Source organism: Apiospora hydei (genome assembly GCF_038363865.1).
Source record: "Apiospora hydei strain CBS 114990 chromosome Unknown utg000006l_segment0_segment0, whole genome shotgun sequence".
Taxonomy (NCBI): Eukaryota; Fungi; Ascomycota; class Sordariomycetes; order Amphisphaeriales; family Apiosporaceae; genus Apiospora; species Apiospora hydei.
Window position 1 is genome coordinate 310,467 of NW_027117365.1, and position 14,995 is coordinate 325,461.

Sequence of the window (14,995 nt, forward strand, 5' to 3'; positions counted from 1 at the left end):
CCCACGTCCCCAGTCAAGCTACTACCCCTGGCAGCTTGCAATCCAGCACCTTCGCACCGATAATAGAGACGGAACGAGGTAGAACGGCATCGGCATTGCGTCGAATCATCATTTTCGCCCGTATGTATTACCCTTTGGAAATGACTGATTACTAGCCCGGGCGAAACGTCAAGCGGATACAAGAGGCGACAATGCCGGCCAACGCCAACAATCGCCCAGACCATGACTTGGGGTCCCAGGTGACGACGACACGCTTCACACACCTAGTAGTTGCTGTCTGCGAAGATGTGCACGGCACAGCCATCGCCACCAAAAACACCCTCGAGCTCGGATGCTCGGTCCAGTTCCACGTCGAATGCCTGCCACCCGCGGCCCTCGTGTTCCGATTGCGATTGACTCTCACCCCCGAAACGATCCTCTACCTGCAGTTCACCTCCGGCGTCGTCTCGTCGCTTGCCCGGACCAACTGCGACAGTAAAAATGTCGCTACCCACCCGTCCTGCTACGACGCCGTCCGCGCTCACCTCGGAGGTCGCAAATCCTTTACGCGACTCCAGTTCCATCTTCGCGGCCACGGCGACCTCATCACACCGGCCGGCTTCGCCCTCGACCAATATGACGCCGACGCGCGCCGCACCTTCGCGTCCATCACGTCGCTGGCCACCGCCCCGGCTTGTTCTCTTTACATACCACGAGAAGCCCTCCCGAATAAGACATGGCGCGTCTTCTACCAGGCCTACCAACAATCGACGGCTCTGACGGATCTGCGCAACCTGTACAATGGCAACGGGGGTACCCTATTCAGGATCCAAGGCCACGATCAAGACCAAAAAGAAGAAGAGGAAGACGACGGCCGATCCAGTTCCCTCCCGGCCGACGCCATCGTAGTCACCACCGCTGCTGCTATTGCCCCTCCTAGCTACGACGACGTACCGCCGCAGTACAACCAAGACAACACCAAAAGACAAAGCAGTTCGCCGCTGCCATCGTCTCAACAATCCACGGCATCTGAGACAGATGCTGCCACAGTTGCCGTCGCGACGCCACCGGGATACCGACGAGCCGAACAAGAGTCAAGGCCTCAAAAGACACCGCGTGACGTCAAGGGTTAGTAGCCTCCTCATTTTCAATCACCTCTACATTTGCCAAGTTTTACCACTAACTCGGGGGCTTTCCTAGAACTTGGCAGCAAACGTTGCTGGAGCAGTGACGGTGAGAATACTCCGCAGTATAACCGACGCCCCATGAAGAGAAGAGGGCCACGGGAATTGTCCGAACATGGGTTTGGCTCAAAGCCAACCGACCACGACCATTACCGGCGTCGGATCGAGGCTCTGGAAACCGGAATGAAACAGCTGCGTGCTGAGATGGGCCTGCTTCGCCGCCAGAACGGGGATTTAGAGGAGGGCCATGCCGGTCTCGAGAGCCAGCAAGAAGCCATGGCCGAAACCCTCGAGACCATGGGTGCCGACGTCGATGAGCTGGCGCAGGAGATGAGCAACACGGTCCAGGAGCAGCTGCCCGAGATGCGCCAGGAGCTGGACGACTGGCAGAGCACGGTGCAGGATTACATGGAGGGCTGGGTCCGGAACAACATAGGGCAGCACATGGAGAGGTACATGGCCGACTACGTCGACGACACAGCCCGGGGCTTTTTGGCGGATTTGAAAGGACGAATCCGTAGCTCCTTAGATGATAATGATAACGATTAGTTATACATGCATGTGCACTACTGTTACATCGAGCCCAGTCCCACGACGAACGGCGGTAAGAAGCATGCTTGACTTGATTCTGGTATCCTGGAATACCGAACTCCGGATTCCCGCGCTGATCCCCGGGCTCGGCTCCAGTTTCCCATCCCCTGGCGCAACCGCCGCGTAATTGCTCCCCTGCTTCACGGATGCTTCGTCCAGCACTCTGTCTAATGCGAGGCAGCAATCAGTGGTGGCTCTCGTATCAGTATTTCCGAAATGGATGCAAGGTGAGGATCTACGAGTAGGCTTGCATGGGCATCTATTATGCCTCACATGCTGGCAACTAGGATAACTCGGGATAGATACGGAAGATCTCGGCATTCAAAATGGAGCAGTTTTGGTCACCAGGTAATTGAGTGACGCGAGGCGTGGCCTGGGTGTGGTCTGCTCGCATGACCTCTCGTGACTTGCAACTGCTCAGAGCCCGGGTCGTACCACCACCATGTCCGGAGAAAAAGCGGGGGATAATTGGCTATTAGTAGTTGGAGGCATCAGTCTCTTTTTGCCGAGTCTCGTCACTCGAACTGCATCTTACTACACATCACGGCGCTCTCTTGTACACATTGTTGAAACCCTCGGCATTTGGCATGCCAATTGCATTCGTATCCTGGTCAATGGATAATTCCCAATCCAAGGTTCTTTGGTCTTTTTGTACATGGTGTTGATTGGTTGACGGACGTGAACGAGTGGACATTTCAATCGGACCCTTGCCCCCTGTGAACACCACCACCGGCAGATTCGTACGGACGTCAGAGTGCTTCCGCAACCCCCCGGCATTCCCCATGGAGCCCCGCCGTATCCTCTTCCTTCGTTTCGATTGAACCCTGGACCATCATGTTTTCTGTATCGGTAGGTATCAGCACACGTTCCCTGGAGTTGGACCCCTATTCTTAGGAAGCCGGTTATCGCTCTGGATTTGAGGCACTAGCTCCGGCCTTTGCCATTGTCGTCTTCCGGGATGCAATGACCTTGAGCTGTCTGCATAACCTCAGCTGATGACAGCACCGCCACCGAGTGACTTGGGAACCGAATCGGCAAGCATGGACATCGAGTAATCGTGACACGATCGACACGTAGTTCGCAAATTTCCGCGCGATATCAGTTGGCATCTCAGGTCCGGGCACCAGTACACCGAATGGAGGAGACTGGGAACAGTCGACAAGCGATATAAGTCAGTACTCGGCATATTTGACAATGGAACGGACATCGCATCACTCCCCGCTGGAGCTCCGCGCCGACCGCCTTGCAAGCCATACAACCGCAACGATCAAGTACCTACCGTTATCTCGCCAGGGAAAAGGGGGAGGGGGCTGAGCGAATGAAGGAAGAACGAGCCGCGCCGAAGACGAGCACACAAAGGTATTGGTTCGCCTAGGAGACGACATCGACGTACGGACTCTCGAGGATTACGATTCGCGAACCCGCACGAGACATGACCCAAGTAATACCAAAGACGTTCATCGTGGGGCTGGAAGGTAGAAGGTCAGCCACGCACCCTCTAGCAGAGAACCTCATCGGATGACATGATTGACACGCCGTTTGGTGAGTAGTGACGGAAACGTGAAGGGCATCGGTATGTCACTTGCATCAATCGAGGCAACAGCCGACGGAAGAGCGACGAGTTGGAGTCCGCGGGCGCTGTGAAGCTTGGTGCGATGGGCAAAGGATAGGGAGGCATCGGCTGGGTGTGGATGGCAAGGGAGGAGTTGGTCAATATGTATCACGGGTTATGAATCAAATCTTCTTCATTTGCTACAACAGAGATATGCTGCCAGACCGCGTCTATGAATTACGTGAAATCTCCTGTAACCTACGGCTTTAGATGCCGTCTTGAAAAGCACACAGGCGTCTCTGGAGGTTCTAAAGTTCCAAGGTTCCACATGCGGGCAAAGCATGCGCTCATCGCTACGGTGCTGTGAAGTCCGCTGTCGTGCAACTGACTTCATGGCTGCGTACTTCCATGTCCCAAGACTCGGCTGTTGCCCATGCCGTCAGTGGAAGTGAAAGACGGGCAGTCCAGACACCAGTATTGCACAGTGGCGGCCTCGACCTGCCCGACCATCATGACCTAGTACTTGAACGCCAGCATCGTCAACAAAAGATGGGTTGCTTCGTATGTGTACCTGATCTGTCTGGACATGTCGGGAGAGGAATGCGAATTCTGTCTCCGCAGGAAAAAAACACATCTTCAGCTGTACTGGCTGATCTTGAGATGCAAGCTGGCGACTGCCCATTCAGGCAGACTGGACTTCGCAGGAGCAAGTACTTATTCATCACGACACATCATTTGCAATGAATATCCGGGACGCAGCCAAACAAAGTACATTGAAGATTAACGAAGGATCCCTTTCAGTTTTAATGTCGCGCTTCTACCAAACCCGGGTCCTCGGGTTGGAAGACATGGGATTTTGGTGATGCTTCGCCCCAAATGCCATTTCTAGTGCCGTTTGGAGCAGCCGGCAGTTAGTGGGGTGCTCAATTGCAGTGGGTTCAATGGAGTGTTTAATGTCCCATCGGGGATAAGAAGTAAATAACGCTCGATTTGTTATGTGTAGTTGCGTTTCCTATTCTGTTACTCATTATTATCCATTCTACTAGTTCTAGCATCTTTCTATAACCATGAAACATATGCGGTCCATTGGTGCCAACTGGGTCTGCCTTGGATTAATGCTGGACTGCCAGCGAAGCGATGCACCTCAGACGTGTTAACTCCTAGCGAGCAATGCAGCTGTTCTGCAGCGGGGTCAACCATTTCGCTGGGGCTTCGCAAAGAACCCCAGCGCCTGTAAAATCTGCGCTCTGATTCGCCCTCGTCACTGCCGACTTGCCATCTTGGGACAATTTGCTCAGATACGAATGACGAGGACCACGAGGGACAGAGTAACGGTCGAGACTTACAAATCTTCATCAGCACCAGTCCCAAACCCCCGTGTTCTTAATCGAACACTTTAATCATTGAGCTCCAGTGCCACGTTTCTGCGGCTGAAAGACGGGCCTGTAACGGGAGACAACCCAGGTTCTGGGAACTGCGCCCGGCACTAACTGGGGGGTTCTGGGCCGATTGACCCTTGGAAAAGAAGCCTCAACCACCTGCACGGCCCGCTGTGGGCTGCTTTGGTGCAGAAAAGCGCAGGAATTCCGCTCGCGTCACATCGCAATTTTTAGAGGGAAATCAGAACACCGAACACTGCCCATGAAACCCGTTATTTCATGCAGATCGATGGGCTGATTTGCTGGAGATTAGGCTCAGGTCGATCCAGACCCTTGGGAATGGAGACGACGCTCTGCAAAGGGGCTCCCCATGGCTCCATCGTATGTTTTCCCTGTGGGAAAAAATGGTAACGTAAAAAGATCAAAAAGACGAACATCTGCCCACTGCTTTTGGCGACAGTCCACTTCTTCAGTCGCAATCGGATCGGGCCATAACCAGCGTGTGAATAAGGGACAGCATATCGAAATCCCCACGCTCAACAACCTCACCAACAATGCTCACCATGTCGGAGCCCTTGTCGGACTTCAAGGTCATCATCGCGGGCGGCAGCGTCGCGGGCCTGACCCTGGCAAACGCCCTGGAGAAGGCCGGCGTCGACTACGTGCTGCTGGAGAAGCGCGACATCGCGCCCGAGCTCGGGTTCGCGCTGCTGATCCTGCCCTGCACCACCGTCGTCCACGACCAGCTGGGCGTGTCCAAGAACTACCTGCCGCCCGCCATCCCCTTCAACATCCGGGAGCACTTCGACGGCCGCGGCGGCCTGGTGAGCCGGACGAACGAGGGCCATCTTATTGGCGAGAAGTAGGTCATGTCATAAAAATGGGCACTCGAAGGATGAACGAGAGTGAATGCTAACGAGAGAATGGTTGGCACCTACTACAGGGGAAAGCGGCCTTTGATCATGATTGAGCGCAGCCGGTACCTCCGCGCCTTGCGCGACGGCATCACGGACCAGTCCAAGCTGCGTTCGCGCGAGGGCATCGTCGGCTACGAGGAGGGGCCGCACGGCGTGACCGTGACGACGGACAAGGGCAACCGCATCCAGGGCAGCCTGCTCGTCGGCGCGGACGGCATCCACAGCGCCATCCGCGGGATGTTGCACCCGACCGTCGATACCACCAAACGTGCGTTTGATGATTTGGCTCTTGCTGCTTCCCGCTTGGGATGAGGGCGAAAATGGGAATGCTAACATGGCTATGAGCAGAATTCGAGACGACTTTCCGGGTTTTGATCGGGACATCGTTCAATCACCACGTAGATAAGTAAGTCAACAGCATGTGAAGTGCCAATAGCTGGCTACCACGGGCCCCAAATAGCTGACACACTGCGCAGCAAGGAGAAGCTCCTCATGGCGGAAGGCTCCACGAACCACACGATCCACCCGGGCGTCGGCGGCCTGGCCTGCGCCTCGATCCCGGACAAGATCTTCTGGGCCATGTACGTGCCGCTGGAGAAGAAGCCGCTGCCCGAGTCGGGGAAGCGGACCTACTCGGACAGCGACATCGAGGAGGCCATCTCGGAGTGCGCCGACGTGCACTGCTGCGCCGAGTCCACGTTCGGCGACCTGTACCGCAGCCGCACCGCGACCATCATGGTACCCCTGGAGGAGGGCGTGGTGGACCTCCCCTGGAGCAGCCCCGGCGGCCGCGTCGCGCTCGTCGGCGACGCCGTGCACAAGACGACGGCGACGCTGGGCCTCGGCGGCAACGCGGCCGTCGACGGCGTGTGCTACCTGATGAACGAGCTGGTGCCGCTGCTGCGGCGGACGAGCAAGGCGGCGCAGCCGCGGCAGCCGACGTCGGAGGAACTGGCCAGGGTGATGAAGGCGTACGAGCGGCAGCAGCGGCCCCGCGCGGCGTACGCGATGAACGCGTCCTACTACGCGACGCGGTTCGAGACGATGCACAGCTGGTGGGCGTGGGTGGTCCGGTGGGTGTACGGCCTGCTGCCGGTTGGGTTTAAAGTCCGCGTGTTTTCGGACTTTAACGGCAGCGCGCCCGTTTTCGACTGGCTGCCCCATCCCGACGCCGTGGAAGGCAAGAAGGAGCAGTGAAACCAGTCCATCAAATTCGACCGCGATTGTATGATTTGTACTCCTTTTTCTAACAGTTCACATGTGATAATTGGCCAAGTGGATTGGTTTTTCTGGGGGAGAGCGCGGGAAGGAAGAAGTGGATCGGCACTTGTTGGATCGGCTTGATGAATCATACATAAGCGCGGTCTGAGACAAGTGGAAATGACGGAGCGTCACGATCATGAGTCGCGCTCAGCTGAGAGTTGCCGACTTTAAGTCAGTCGCCCAGTTTACTCCCAGCCTGCCGGTGGGGCGAAAAGATGGACTTGCCAGAACATTGGGACACATGGGACACTACCGAAGAAGGCCTCGGCTGGCTCAAATCCATCCCATCCTGGAGCCGAAATAGCGTCGTCAATCATTCGGCTGTGTTGTTTTGTTTGCTATGTATTGACTGGAAAGCGAGCACCCATCCATCAATCAATTGTCGCATCCAGCGATCGTTCATGTACAATATCTAAACCCTTCTCTTTCTACACTGTCTTATCAATTGAGCCTTATCTACCTACTGCATCTAAACAGGCAGCCACAACACCATCACTCTCCGCAACATGCCGCCCAATCCGCAATGGGTCAAGAAGCTGGCCCCCGCCTCTCCCCACGGGGGCGACCTGCTCGCCAAGGAGCGCGCCGCCAGCAACATCGACGTCGACCAGCTGGCCGAGTACATGTTCACCAAGGAGGCCCTGGACCAGCGCGAGCGCATCCTCAAGGTGCTCGCCGCCGACCCCGTCTTCGACAAGTCCCAGAACTACTTCCAGGGCCGCGACGCCCGCATCAAGGCCTCGCTCGGCAAGGCCAAGCGCCTCACGCAGCTCGCCATCCAGCACAAGTGGTCTCCGGAGGACCACGCCTGCGCGAATGAGCTGCTGACCGAGGTCACGCCGTATCGGCTGCACGATACCATGTTCCTCATCACGCTGCGCGAGCAGGGCACGCCCGTGCAGCAGAGGCTGTTCCTCAAGAAGGCCGAGAACTACGAGATCATTGGCTGCTACGCCCAGGTACGTGCTGCAGCCTAGCCATCTCATAGTCGATTGGCCTTTTTACTTACCCTGACCAATTCAATCAGACCGAGTTAGGACACGGCTCCAACGTCCGCGGCCTGGAGACGACGGCCACCTGGAACCAGGGGGACAAGACCTTCATCCTCCACTCGCCCACCCTCACGGCCTCCAAGTGGTGGATCGGCACCCTCGGCAAGACGGCCAACCACGCCGTCGTCATGGCCCAGCTCATCATCGGCGGCAAGCACTACGGCCCCCACCCCTTCCTCGTGCAGATCCGCGACATGAAGACGCACGAGGTGCTGCCCGACGTCCACGTCGGCGACATCGGCCCCAAGTTCGGCTTCAACACCATGGACAACGGCTTTTTGCTCTTGAACCAGCTCAAGATCCCCCACATCAACATGCTGGCGCGCTTCTCCCGCGTCGACCCGGAGACGGGCAAGTACCAGCGGCCCGCCAACCCGTCGCTCATCTACGGCACCCTCACGTGGGTCCGCAGCAACATCGTACTGCAGTCCGGCTCGACGCTGGCGCGCGGCGTCACCATCGCGACGCGCTACTGCGCTGTCCGTCGCCAGTTCCAGGACCTCGACGCTGCCAAGGACGCTGTCGGCGAGAACCAGGTGCTCAACTACACCATGGTGCAGTACCGCCTGCTGCCGCTGCTGGCCGCCACTTACGCCCTGCATTTCACGGGCCAGAGCATGATCCGCCTGTACCAGGAGAACCAGAAGCGTATGTCGGCTGCTTCTGACGGCCGATTGGACGCCCGTCGCCGCCCGGGCCCTGAGGAGCTCAACCCTGGCACAGATCTTCTGGCTGATCTGCACGCCACATCATGCGCCCTCAAGGCGTACGGCAGCACCGTCGCCGGCGAGGGCCTCGAGACCTGCCGCCGCGCCTGCGGCGGCCACGGCTACAGCTCCTTCTCGGGCATCGGCTCCTACTACGCCGACTACCTGCCGACCTTAACCTGGGAGGGCGACAACTACATGCTGACGCAGCAGGTGTGCCGGTACCTCCTCAAGTCCGCCCGCGCCGTCATCTCGGGCAAGGCCGGCGAGAACGACACGACGCGCATCCTCAAGACGTACCTCGCCCGCCGCGACACCACGGGCGCCGCCTACGACATCCTGGCCTCGGACTCGGATCTCGTGGCCGCGTATGCCTGGCGCGTGGCCCACATGACCTTCGAGGCCCTCCAGCGGCGCGACGTGGAGAAGCAGTCGTGGAACTCGCTGCTCGTCGACTTTTACCGGCTGAGCACCGCGCACGCGCAGTACATGGTCGTGAAATCCTTCTACGACGCCCTCTTCGACCAGGAGCAGGCCCAGGCGCTCGAGAACTCGCTCGACCGGCAGGGCGTCGCGGTCCTGCACAAGCTGTTCCGGCTGTTCGCGCTGCACACGCTCGTCGAGCGCGAGGCGGACGAGTTCTTCGCGGCCGCGGCGACGACGGCTCGGCAGATTTCGCTCGCGCGCCGCGCGGTCATGGCGCTGTTGGCGGAGATTCGGCCGCACGCGGTGCGGCTGGTGGATGTGTGGAAGTTTCCGGACTGGCAGCTCGACTCGAGTCTCGGGCGGTACGATGGGCGCGTGTACGAGGATATGTTTCATCGCGCGAGCGAGCTGAATCCGCTTAATGATGTGGTGTTTGATTCGAACCCGAATAGCAAGGTGCTGTTCCGGGGCGAGGCGGGGATTTCGAGTAAGCTTTGAAGGGGTTGTCTGTTTGACATGTTAGATTTCGACTGAGGGTTTGGGTCTGTCGCGTGGAATTAGAAGTAGAGTGTAGATGGGCATCCAGGGATGCGTGTCATGGGCAACTATGACATTAGAGATAGAGACTAATAGAGCTCTTCTTCGCCATCATGATGTTCATGTTGCTTCGTGGTAGACTATGAAGCGGTACGAGACTACTGGCCACCAGCCAGGCACGCGCTGTGGCGGTGTTGGCAGCCGAATTCTTTACTGCGAAAAAGCCTCTTGAGCGTAACACATCAAGTTCTTCCCATTCCACAAAAAGAAACACTGACTGCTCGCTTACTCCGCTCACCTGACTGTGTAAACAGGGTGATTAATATTCAATGTCCAGTGGAACACCGTTTCTGTCATCACCATTGGCATCACCATTGGTAGCATCACGGGCACCACCAGTGGTCATGTCGTGTCTTGTTTTCCCCAATGTTCATCCCACGGAAAGTCGAGGCCTACATTCTAGGCCTGGTTTCGGTGAGACCGCCACCAAGTGTGGCCTCGTTCTAGTGACTGGCCAGCGTTGATCTAGATGCCGATCCCAATGACGCCTGCGTTGAACAGTTGCGTATCCGAAAAGGGGTGGTTGGCCAGATTTCGGCAAGGGGCCCACAATCTAGGACGCGCTGATGCATGCATGGCTTCGAGGCTTGATGCCTACGATGCTGCCATCGTCAATTGGTCCGATTTTGGTGGTGACACAGGGGCGGGGCATTCTCGGGCATCACTCAAGCCTGGCTCAATTCCTGGGTCTCTGTCATGCCTCTAGCATTTGATCGTCCCTACACTCATCTGCCAACGGGTATATCAGGCCGGGAATTCTTCTTCAAGTCCCAAATGATGATCCTCTCATCCATCCATCAATCTCTTCAACTTCCACAACTTGCATCTCAAAACTTCAAACCACCAGCAACACTCCAGTGCTTCGCGCCTCCGTACTGCCAATAAATCGTAGCGGGGGGTACGGCCGTGTACGCCACCACCCGTCACCTGCTAGCACATTAACACCGACTCCCTTTGCCTTGTTTGCGCCAATCCTTTTTCCCCCATCATCGCTGTCACGCCTTTCCTTTATCAACACCAACGAACACTCCCCGTCCCCGGGTACCTACATTATCTCGACCTCTGTCACAGCATCACCGGTCACTGGCCCGTCATATATTTCGCCTCCCAGGAGACTCCATATCCACGATGGCTGCCTTGCCTCCATCGCGTCCAAGCTTGGAGTGGCAGCCACGGGACTACACCGTCTGGGACGCCAACAGAGACCGAATCTACGAGATCTATCTTGTAGAAAAGAAGGGCCTTCGTGAAACCAAGCGATTGATGGAAGCACGTCATGCGTTTCCAGAGTTCGAGTATGTACCGTCCCGTCCACTTAATGTCACGATATCTGACTTGTTTCCCGCACAAATTTAGTAATAATATGTGGGAGCATGTTCTCCTGAGGCACTTTGGCTTCCGCAAGAACCTCAGCAAAGCTGACTGGGTACCCATCGGCCAAAGCCTCGCCAAAAGACGGAGACTCGGGAAAAACAACCATGCCATCGACCTTTGCGGGGCAAAGATACCGATCAGGCGTGTCGAGAAGAACGTGCCTAGACAGGTAACACTACTTGGTGCGTCCCTGATCTATCCATCGGCATCCCATGAACTTAAGCCACTGTTCTAACTCAAGCACAGCTGACAGCCCCGAACTGCCTCGAGATATCTTGATCAGGACACCACCACCTGACGAACCCTTTGCATCTCGAGCCCTGCAAAGACGCGTGAATATGTCGGATCTACCGCTAGCTTCATCATCAGGTGTGGCTTTCATGAGGGATATGCTGCCCGAGTGGATCCTTGAAGTGCGTAAGAACTCACCCTTCAACCAAACCATGCACCGACTTATTCTCAGCCGTGAGTCTTCAACTGTTGAAATCCCCAAACAAACTCTCAGGCAGGTACTAATGATAAAATAGTCGAGTCACACTTCGTTACGGATAATGTCCTACGACAGTCTTTTGCCTCTCTATCGCAGATGTATCAGATGTATCCATCTCCCTCCAAACTTGGAACAAGCAGCTCCTTGGATATATTATCATACGCATGTTTCTCGATGTCTAGAGGCTCATATTTCGGATTCCCAGAGCCCCTCCCATTGCTCAATTGGATTAGAAAGATTGCCGATCTCCGCTTCCTACAGGCCATATTTTCCACGAACACGCCGACGTTACTTGAGTTGTGGTCAACAATTCTCCAGGTCGCATGGAAATTCAGGAACCTTGACGCCTTCAAATCTCTGACCGAAGTCGGTCTCAGGGTCACAAATAGACAGTGGGCCCGATTTTGTCTCGACATATGCTGCCATTGCTACTGCGATATGGACGAAAGGTTTTTGAACCAATCATTACTAAGCTCTACGCGCGAGGTGATAGAGAGCCAATGGGTTTCAAATGATAAAAGACCTTCCGCGCACACTCTCTGGGATGCCGCAGCACGATACCTCGATATTGATATGATGAAGATCCTGGCCAGTCTAGGCTACCATTTTTCTGAGCTGCCTGCTAAGGAGCAGCAACACTGCCTCCAACACGTCGTACGTGGAGAAGGACCCCATGAAATCGCATGCTTGAGATATCTGCTCCAGAGTGGTGCGACCGCAGCTCCTGTATTGGACGATGGAATATATTGGGACGGACCTCATTGGCCGGTACTTGCCAGAGACTTTGCATGGGTGAAGGGCCTCGAAGGTCGTTTTCAACCATCACTACTTGAAGAATTCAGTTTGAGAGATGACGAGACTGTAACGGCCTCCGGCATCTACAGGGCTGCTTCGGGTGGATGTGCCTCATTGAAGCATTACATGGAAACGACTCCGTGTCCGACAATTGAGGTCAGAGCAGTGCTCCTGGAAATCACTCTGTCGCAGACAACTGCGTGTGGCTGTTGTGAGGTCCTCGATTGCCTCCTGGATTACGGCGTTGACCCGAACGCCCCGTCTCTGGGTAGAAATAAGCTCGCCGGCCCCCGGTCGTCTCCAAAATCCTGGAATCCAATACAGCGCGCGATTTCGTGTTGTAATTTGGAAGCAGTGAAGATACTATATCATAGGCATGCTTCGCTTCACTGCCATGAAAGCTTCATCAGTGTATTGTCCCAGGAGACAGAGGATTCGTGGATTGTCACCATTAAGCTGCTTGAGACGTTCGGCCTCAATCCACAAAGATTTGGAGACAGTGAGGTTGTTCAAGCCGCTTTGTTCGAATCTACGATACGTCGCAAACAGCTTATTATACGGCTTTTGGAAATATTCAAGTTGTATGGTATCCCGTTCGGCAGGACCATTGGTGGATTGAGCCTGTTGCAGCTGGCGATTCAATGCCACTGCCCTCTCTCCACTGTGGAAATGTTGTTACAACACGGACTTGGGGTCCATTCTGCGCAATACGACAATGATGGCTCAAAGCTGTTGTGCGATGCTTTACAGTATCAATCGCGGGACAGAAAAAGGATTGTGAAATTGCTACTAGACAGTGGCATAAACCCAGCTACTTGTGATGCGGAATATCTCCTTGAAGCTCCGTTCACAGTACCTTATCTCATGTTCTCAGGGGAAGAGAACTTGAGCTTGTATCGCTTGATGCTGGAACATGGTACAGCATGGCCAGCCAAAACGCAAAGATGCGGGACCAATTTGATTGTGCTGCTTCTCCAAACCATAGCACACGATTCTTTGATCTTCGAGGCGGTGGATGCTGGGTACGATCTAGATTTGAAAGGCCAAGACAATCCGATAACCCCTTTAATGCAAGCAATTTCAGACAAGCGTTTGACATGGCACTCGGGTTCATTCGTCGAGGGGCAGATGTCAATGCGGCAATCAGTTATGACCTCAGCGGTTGGAGTGGCAAAGGATACACTGCGCTTCATTTTGCGTGCATTAGTGGCGCACCGTTGCCTTTCCTTGAGACATTATTGGACTTGGGGGCACAGGTGGATGCGGGATCAGAACTTGGGGTGCCAACAAGTTTGTGTTATGCTATTGCCGCTGGCCATCTGAACATCATGTCTCTTCTCATCGCGCATGGAGCGGCTATCAATGTTACAGTCAGGGATGGTGACACAAATCGGTCGGTTTGGAATTTGATACCAGAGATAACATGGTCACATTTGGACCTTGCAGCCGCGATGGGTGACTTGGAAATCACTCAACTGCTCTACGACTTTGGGACCAGGAGTGCTTGCCAGGTCTTCACCGAGGTTGATGGAGCTGTTCAGGTTGCAAGACGCCACCGCCGCCTAGGGGTGTTTAGATTTTTCGAGGAACGTGTAGAAGGTTTGGATAGAATTCCGGACCGTCCGGAGCTGGATTGATGCAGTCTGGATAGGGATGAGGAGGGTTCGGCTCATTGAGATCCATGGTTTTCAGCGACATTCTTGAATAAAAGGTAGACTATATACTATTGCCAATATGATTTCAGGACTATGTACAATTGGTAGTTCACTGCAGTCTCCTTCTGGCAAACAGGCAGTCACACCTGCACCCCCATCCTACCGTGCCGCCAAACATCTGTCTCTTCATGACTATCCAGCTACTCACAACATCTTATTGAAGTTGTTGTTGTTCGGCCACATCGCCGGCCCCGGCATGGGGCACGTCTTGGGCTGCGGCTTGGCCCAGCTGTCGTACTGGAAGAAGGCCTGGTCGCGCTTGTAGACGCCGGGGATCTTGAACGTGTTGGCCGGCTTGGCGCCCGTGTAGCTGCTCTCGACCTGGAGGTGGGCGCACTGCAGGAAGAACTCGCGGCCCTTGTAGGGCTGGTGCGTGGCGATGTGCTCGATGCGCATCAGGTACTGGCCCGCGGGGATCTCGGCGGGCAGCGCGAACTTGAACTGCTTCTGGCCCCACGACAGCCACGCCTTGTCCTCGGTCGAGCCGTCCCGGTGGCCCAGCTGGTACACCTTGAACCACTCGCCCGAGCCGTCGTAGTCGCGGACGTCGCCGGGGGCTTTGGACATGTAGATCTGGGAGGGATTGTCAGCAATGTTTCATCTTTGCGAGCATAAGGGGTGAGGAAGGGGTTAGGATAAAGACGTACCTGAAGAGGCCCCGGGTGCTGGATCTCGGCCTGGACGTTGGTGGCGAAGCCGACGACGTCCTTGCCGGCGACGACCTTGGCCGTCTTGGGCTGGGTGCGGTGGTTCTCGGAGCCCTTGTTGCAGCGCAGGTCGTTGCTGTCGAGGAAGCGGCCGTCGTCCCACGAGGGCATGTAGCCGTTGTCGTGCTCGCGCACGTACTCGTGGGCGCCCGTCACCTGGTTGTTGATGATGAGGTGGGGGAAGTGGTAGTGCGCCAGCGTCAGGGCCGGGGACAGGGCCGCGAGGGCGAGGACCGAGAGGTTCTTCATGGTGAGTGGTGATTAGGT

At 55.8% G+C, this 14,995-nt stretch overlaps 5 protein-coding genes across 5 annotated transcripts; 4 read left to right on the top strand and 1 right to left on the bottom strand.

Moving 5' to 3' along the window:
- Nucleotides 1–191: 191 nt before the first annotated feature.
- On the top strand, nucleotides 192–1,712 carry PG997_007279 (uncharacterized protein; the record flags this gene model as incomplete). The annotated part of the gene is made up of 2 exons (XM_066811594.1): nucleotides 192–1,107; nucleotides 1,180–1,712. 2 exons carry the CDS (start codon nucleotides 192–194, stop codon nucleotides 1,710–1,712), a joined length of 1,449 nt encoding a protein of 482 aa, XP_066666936.1.
- A 3,536-nt stretch (nucleotides 1,713–5,248) lies between these two features.
- On the top strand, nucleotides 5,249–6,799 carry PG997_007280 (FAD-dependent monooxygenase paxM; the record flags this gene model as incomplete). Its single annotated transcript, XM_066811595.1, has 4 exons — nucleotides 5,249–5,547; nucleotides 5,629–5,870; nucleotides 5,951–6,008; nucleotides 6,079–6,799. 4 exons carry the CDS (start codon nucleotides 5,249–5,251, stop codon nucleotides 6,797–6,799), a joined length of 1,320 nt encoding a protein of 439 aa, XP_066666937.1.
- Nucleotides 6,800–7,371: 572 nt separating this feature from the next.
- PG997_007281 (Acyl-coenzyme A oxidase) lies at nucleotides 7,372–9,548 on the top strand (the record flags this gene model as incomplete). Its single annotated transcript, XM_066811596.1, has 2 exons — nucleotides 7,372–7,824; nucleotides 7,893–9,548. 2 exons carry the CDS (start codon nucleotides 7,372–7,374, stop codon nucleotides 9,546–9,548), a joined length of 2,109 nt encoding a protein of 702 aa, XP_066666938.1.
- Nucleotides 9,549–10,775: 1,227 nt separating this feature from the next.
- PG997_007282 (uncharacterized protein) lies at nucleotides 10,776–13,943 on the top strand (the record flags this gene model as incomplete). Its single annotated transcript, XM_066811597.1, has 7 exons — nucleotides 10,776–10,942; nucleotides 11,004–11,203; nucleotides 11,268–11,486; nucleotides 11,549–12,165; nucleotides 12,217–12,599; nucleotides 12,681–12,887; nucleotides 13,181–13,943. The coding sequence occupies 7 exons, from the start codon at nucleotides 10,776–10,778 to the stop codon at nucleotides 13,941–13,943; spliced, it is 2,556 nt and encodes an 851-aa protein (XP_066666939.1).
- A 222-nt stretch (nucleotides 13,944–14,165) lies between these two features.
- PG997_007283 (uncharacterized protein) lies at nucleotides 14,166–14,977 on the bottom strand (the record flags this gene model as incomplete). The annotated part of the gene is made up of 2 exons (XM_066811598.1): nucleotides 14,166–14,594; nucleotides 14,669–14,977. The coding sequence occupies 2 exons, from the start codon at nucleotides 14,975–14,977 to the stop codon at nucleotides 14,166–14,168; spliced, it is 738 nt and encodes a 245-aa protein (XP_066666940.1).
- Nucleotides 14,978–14,995: the final 18 nt, after the last annotated feature.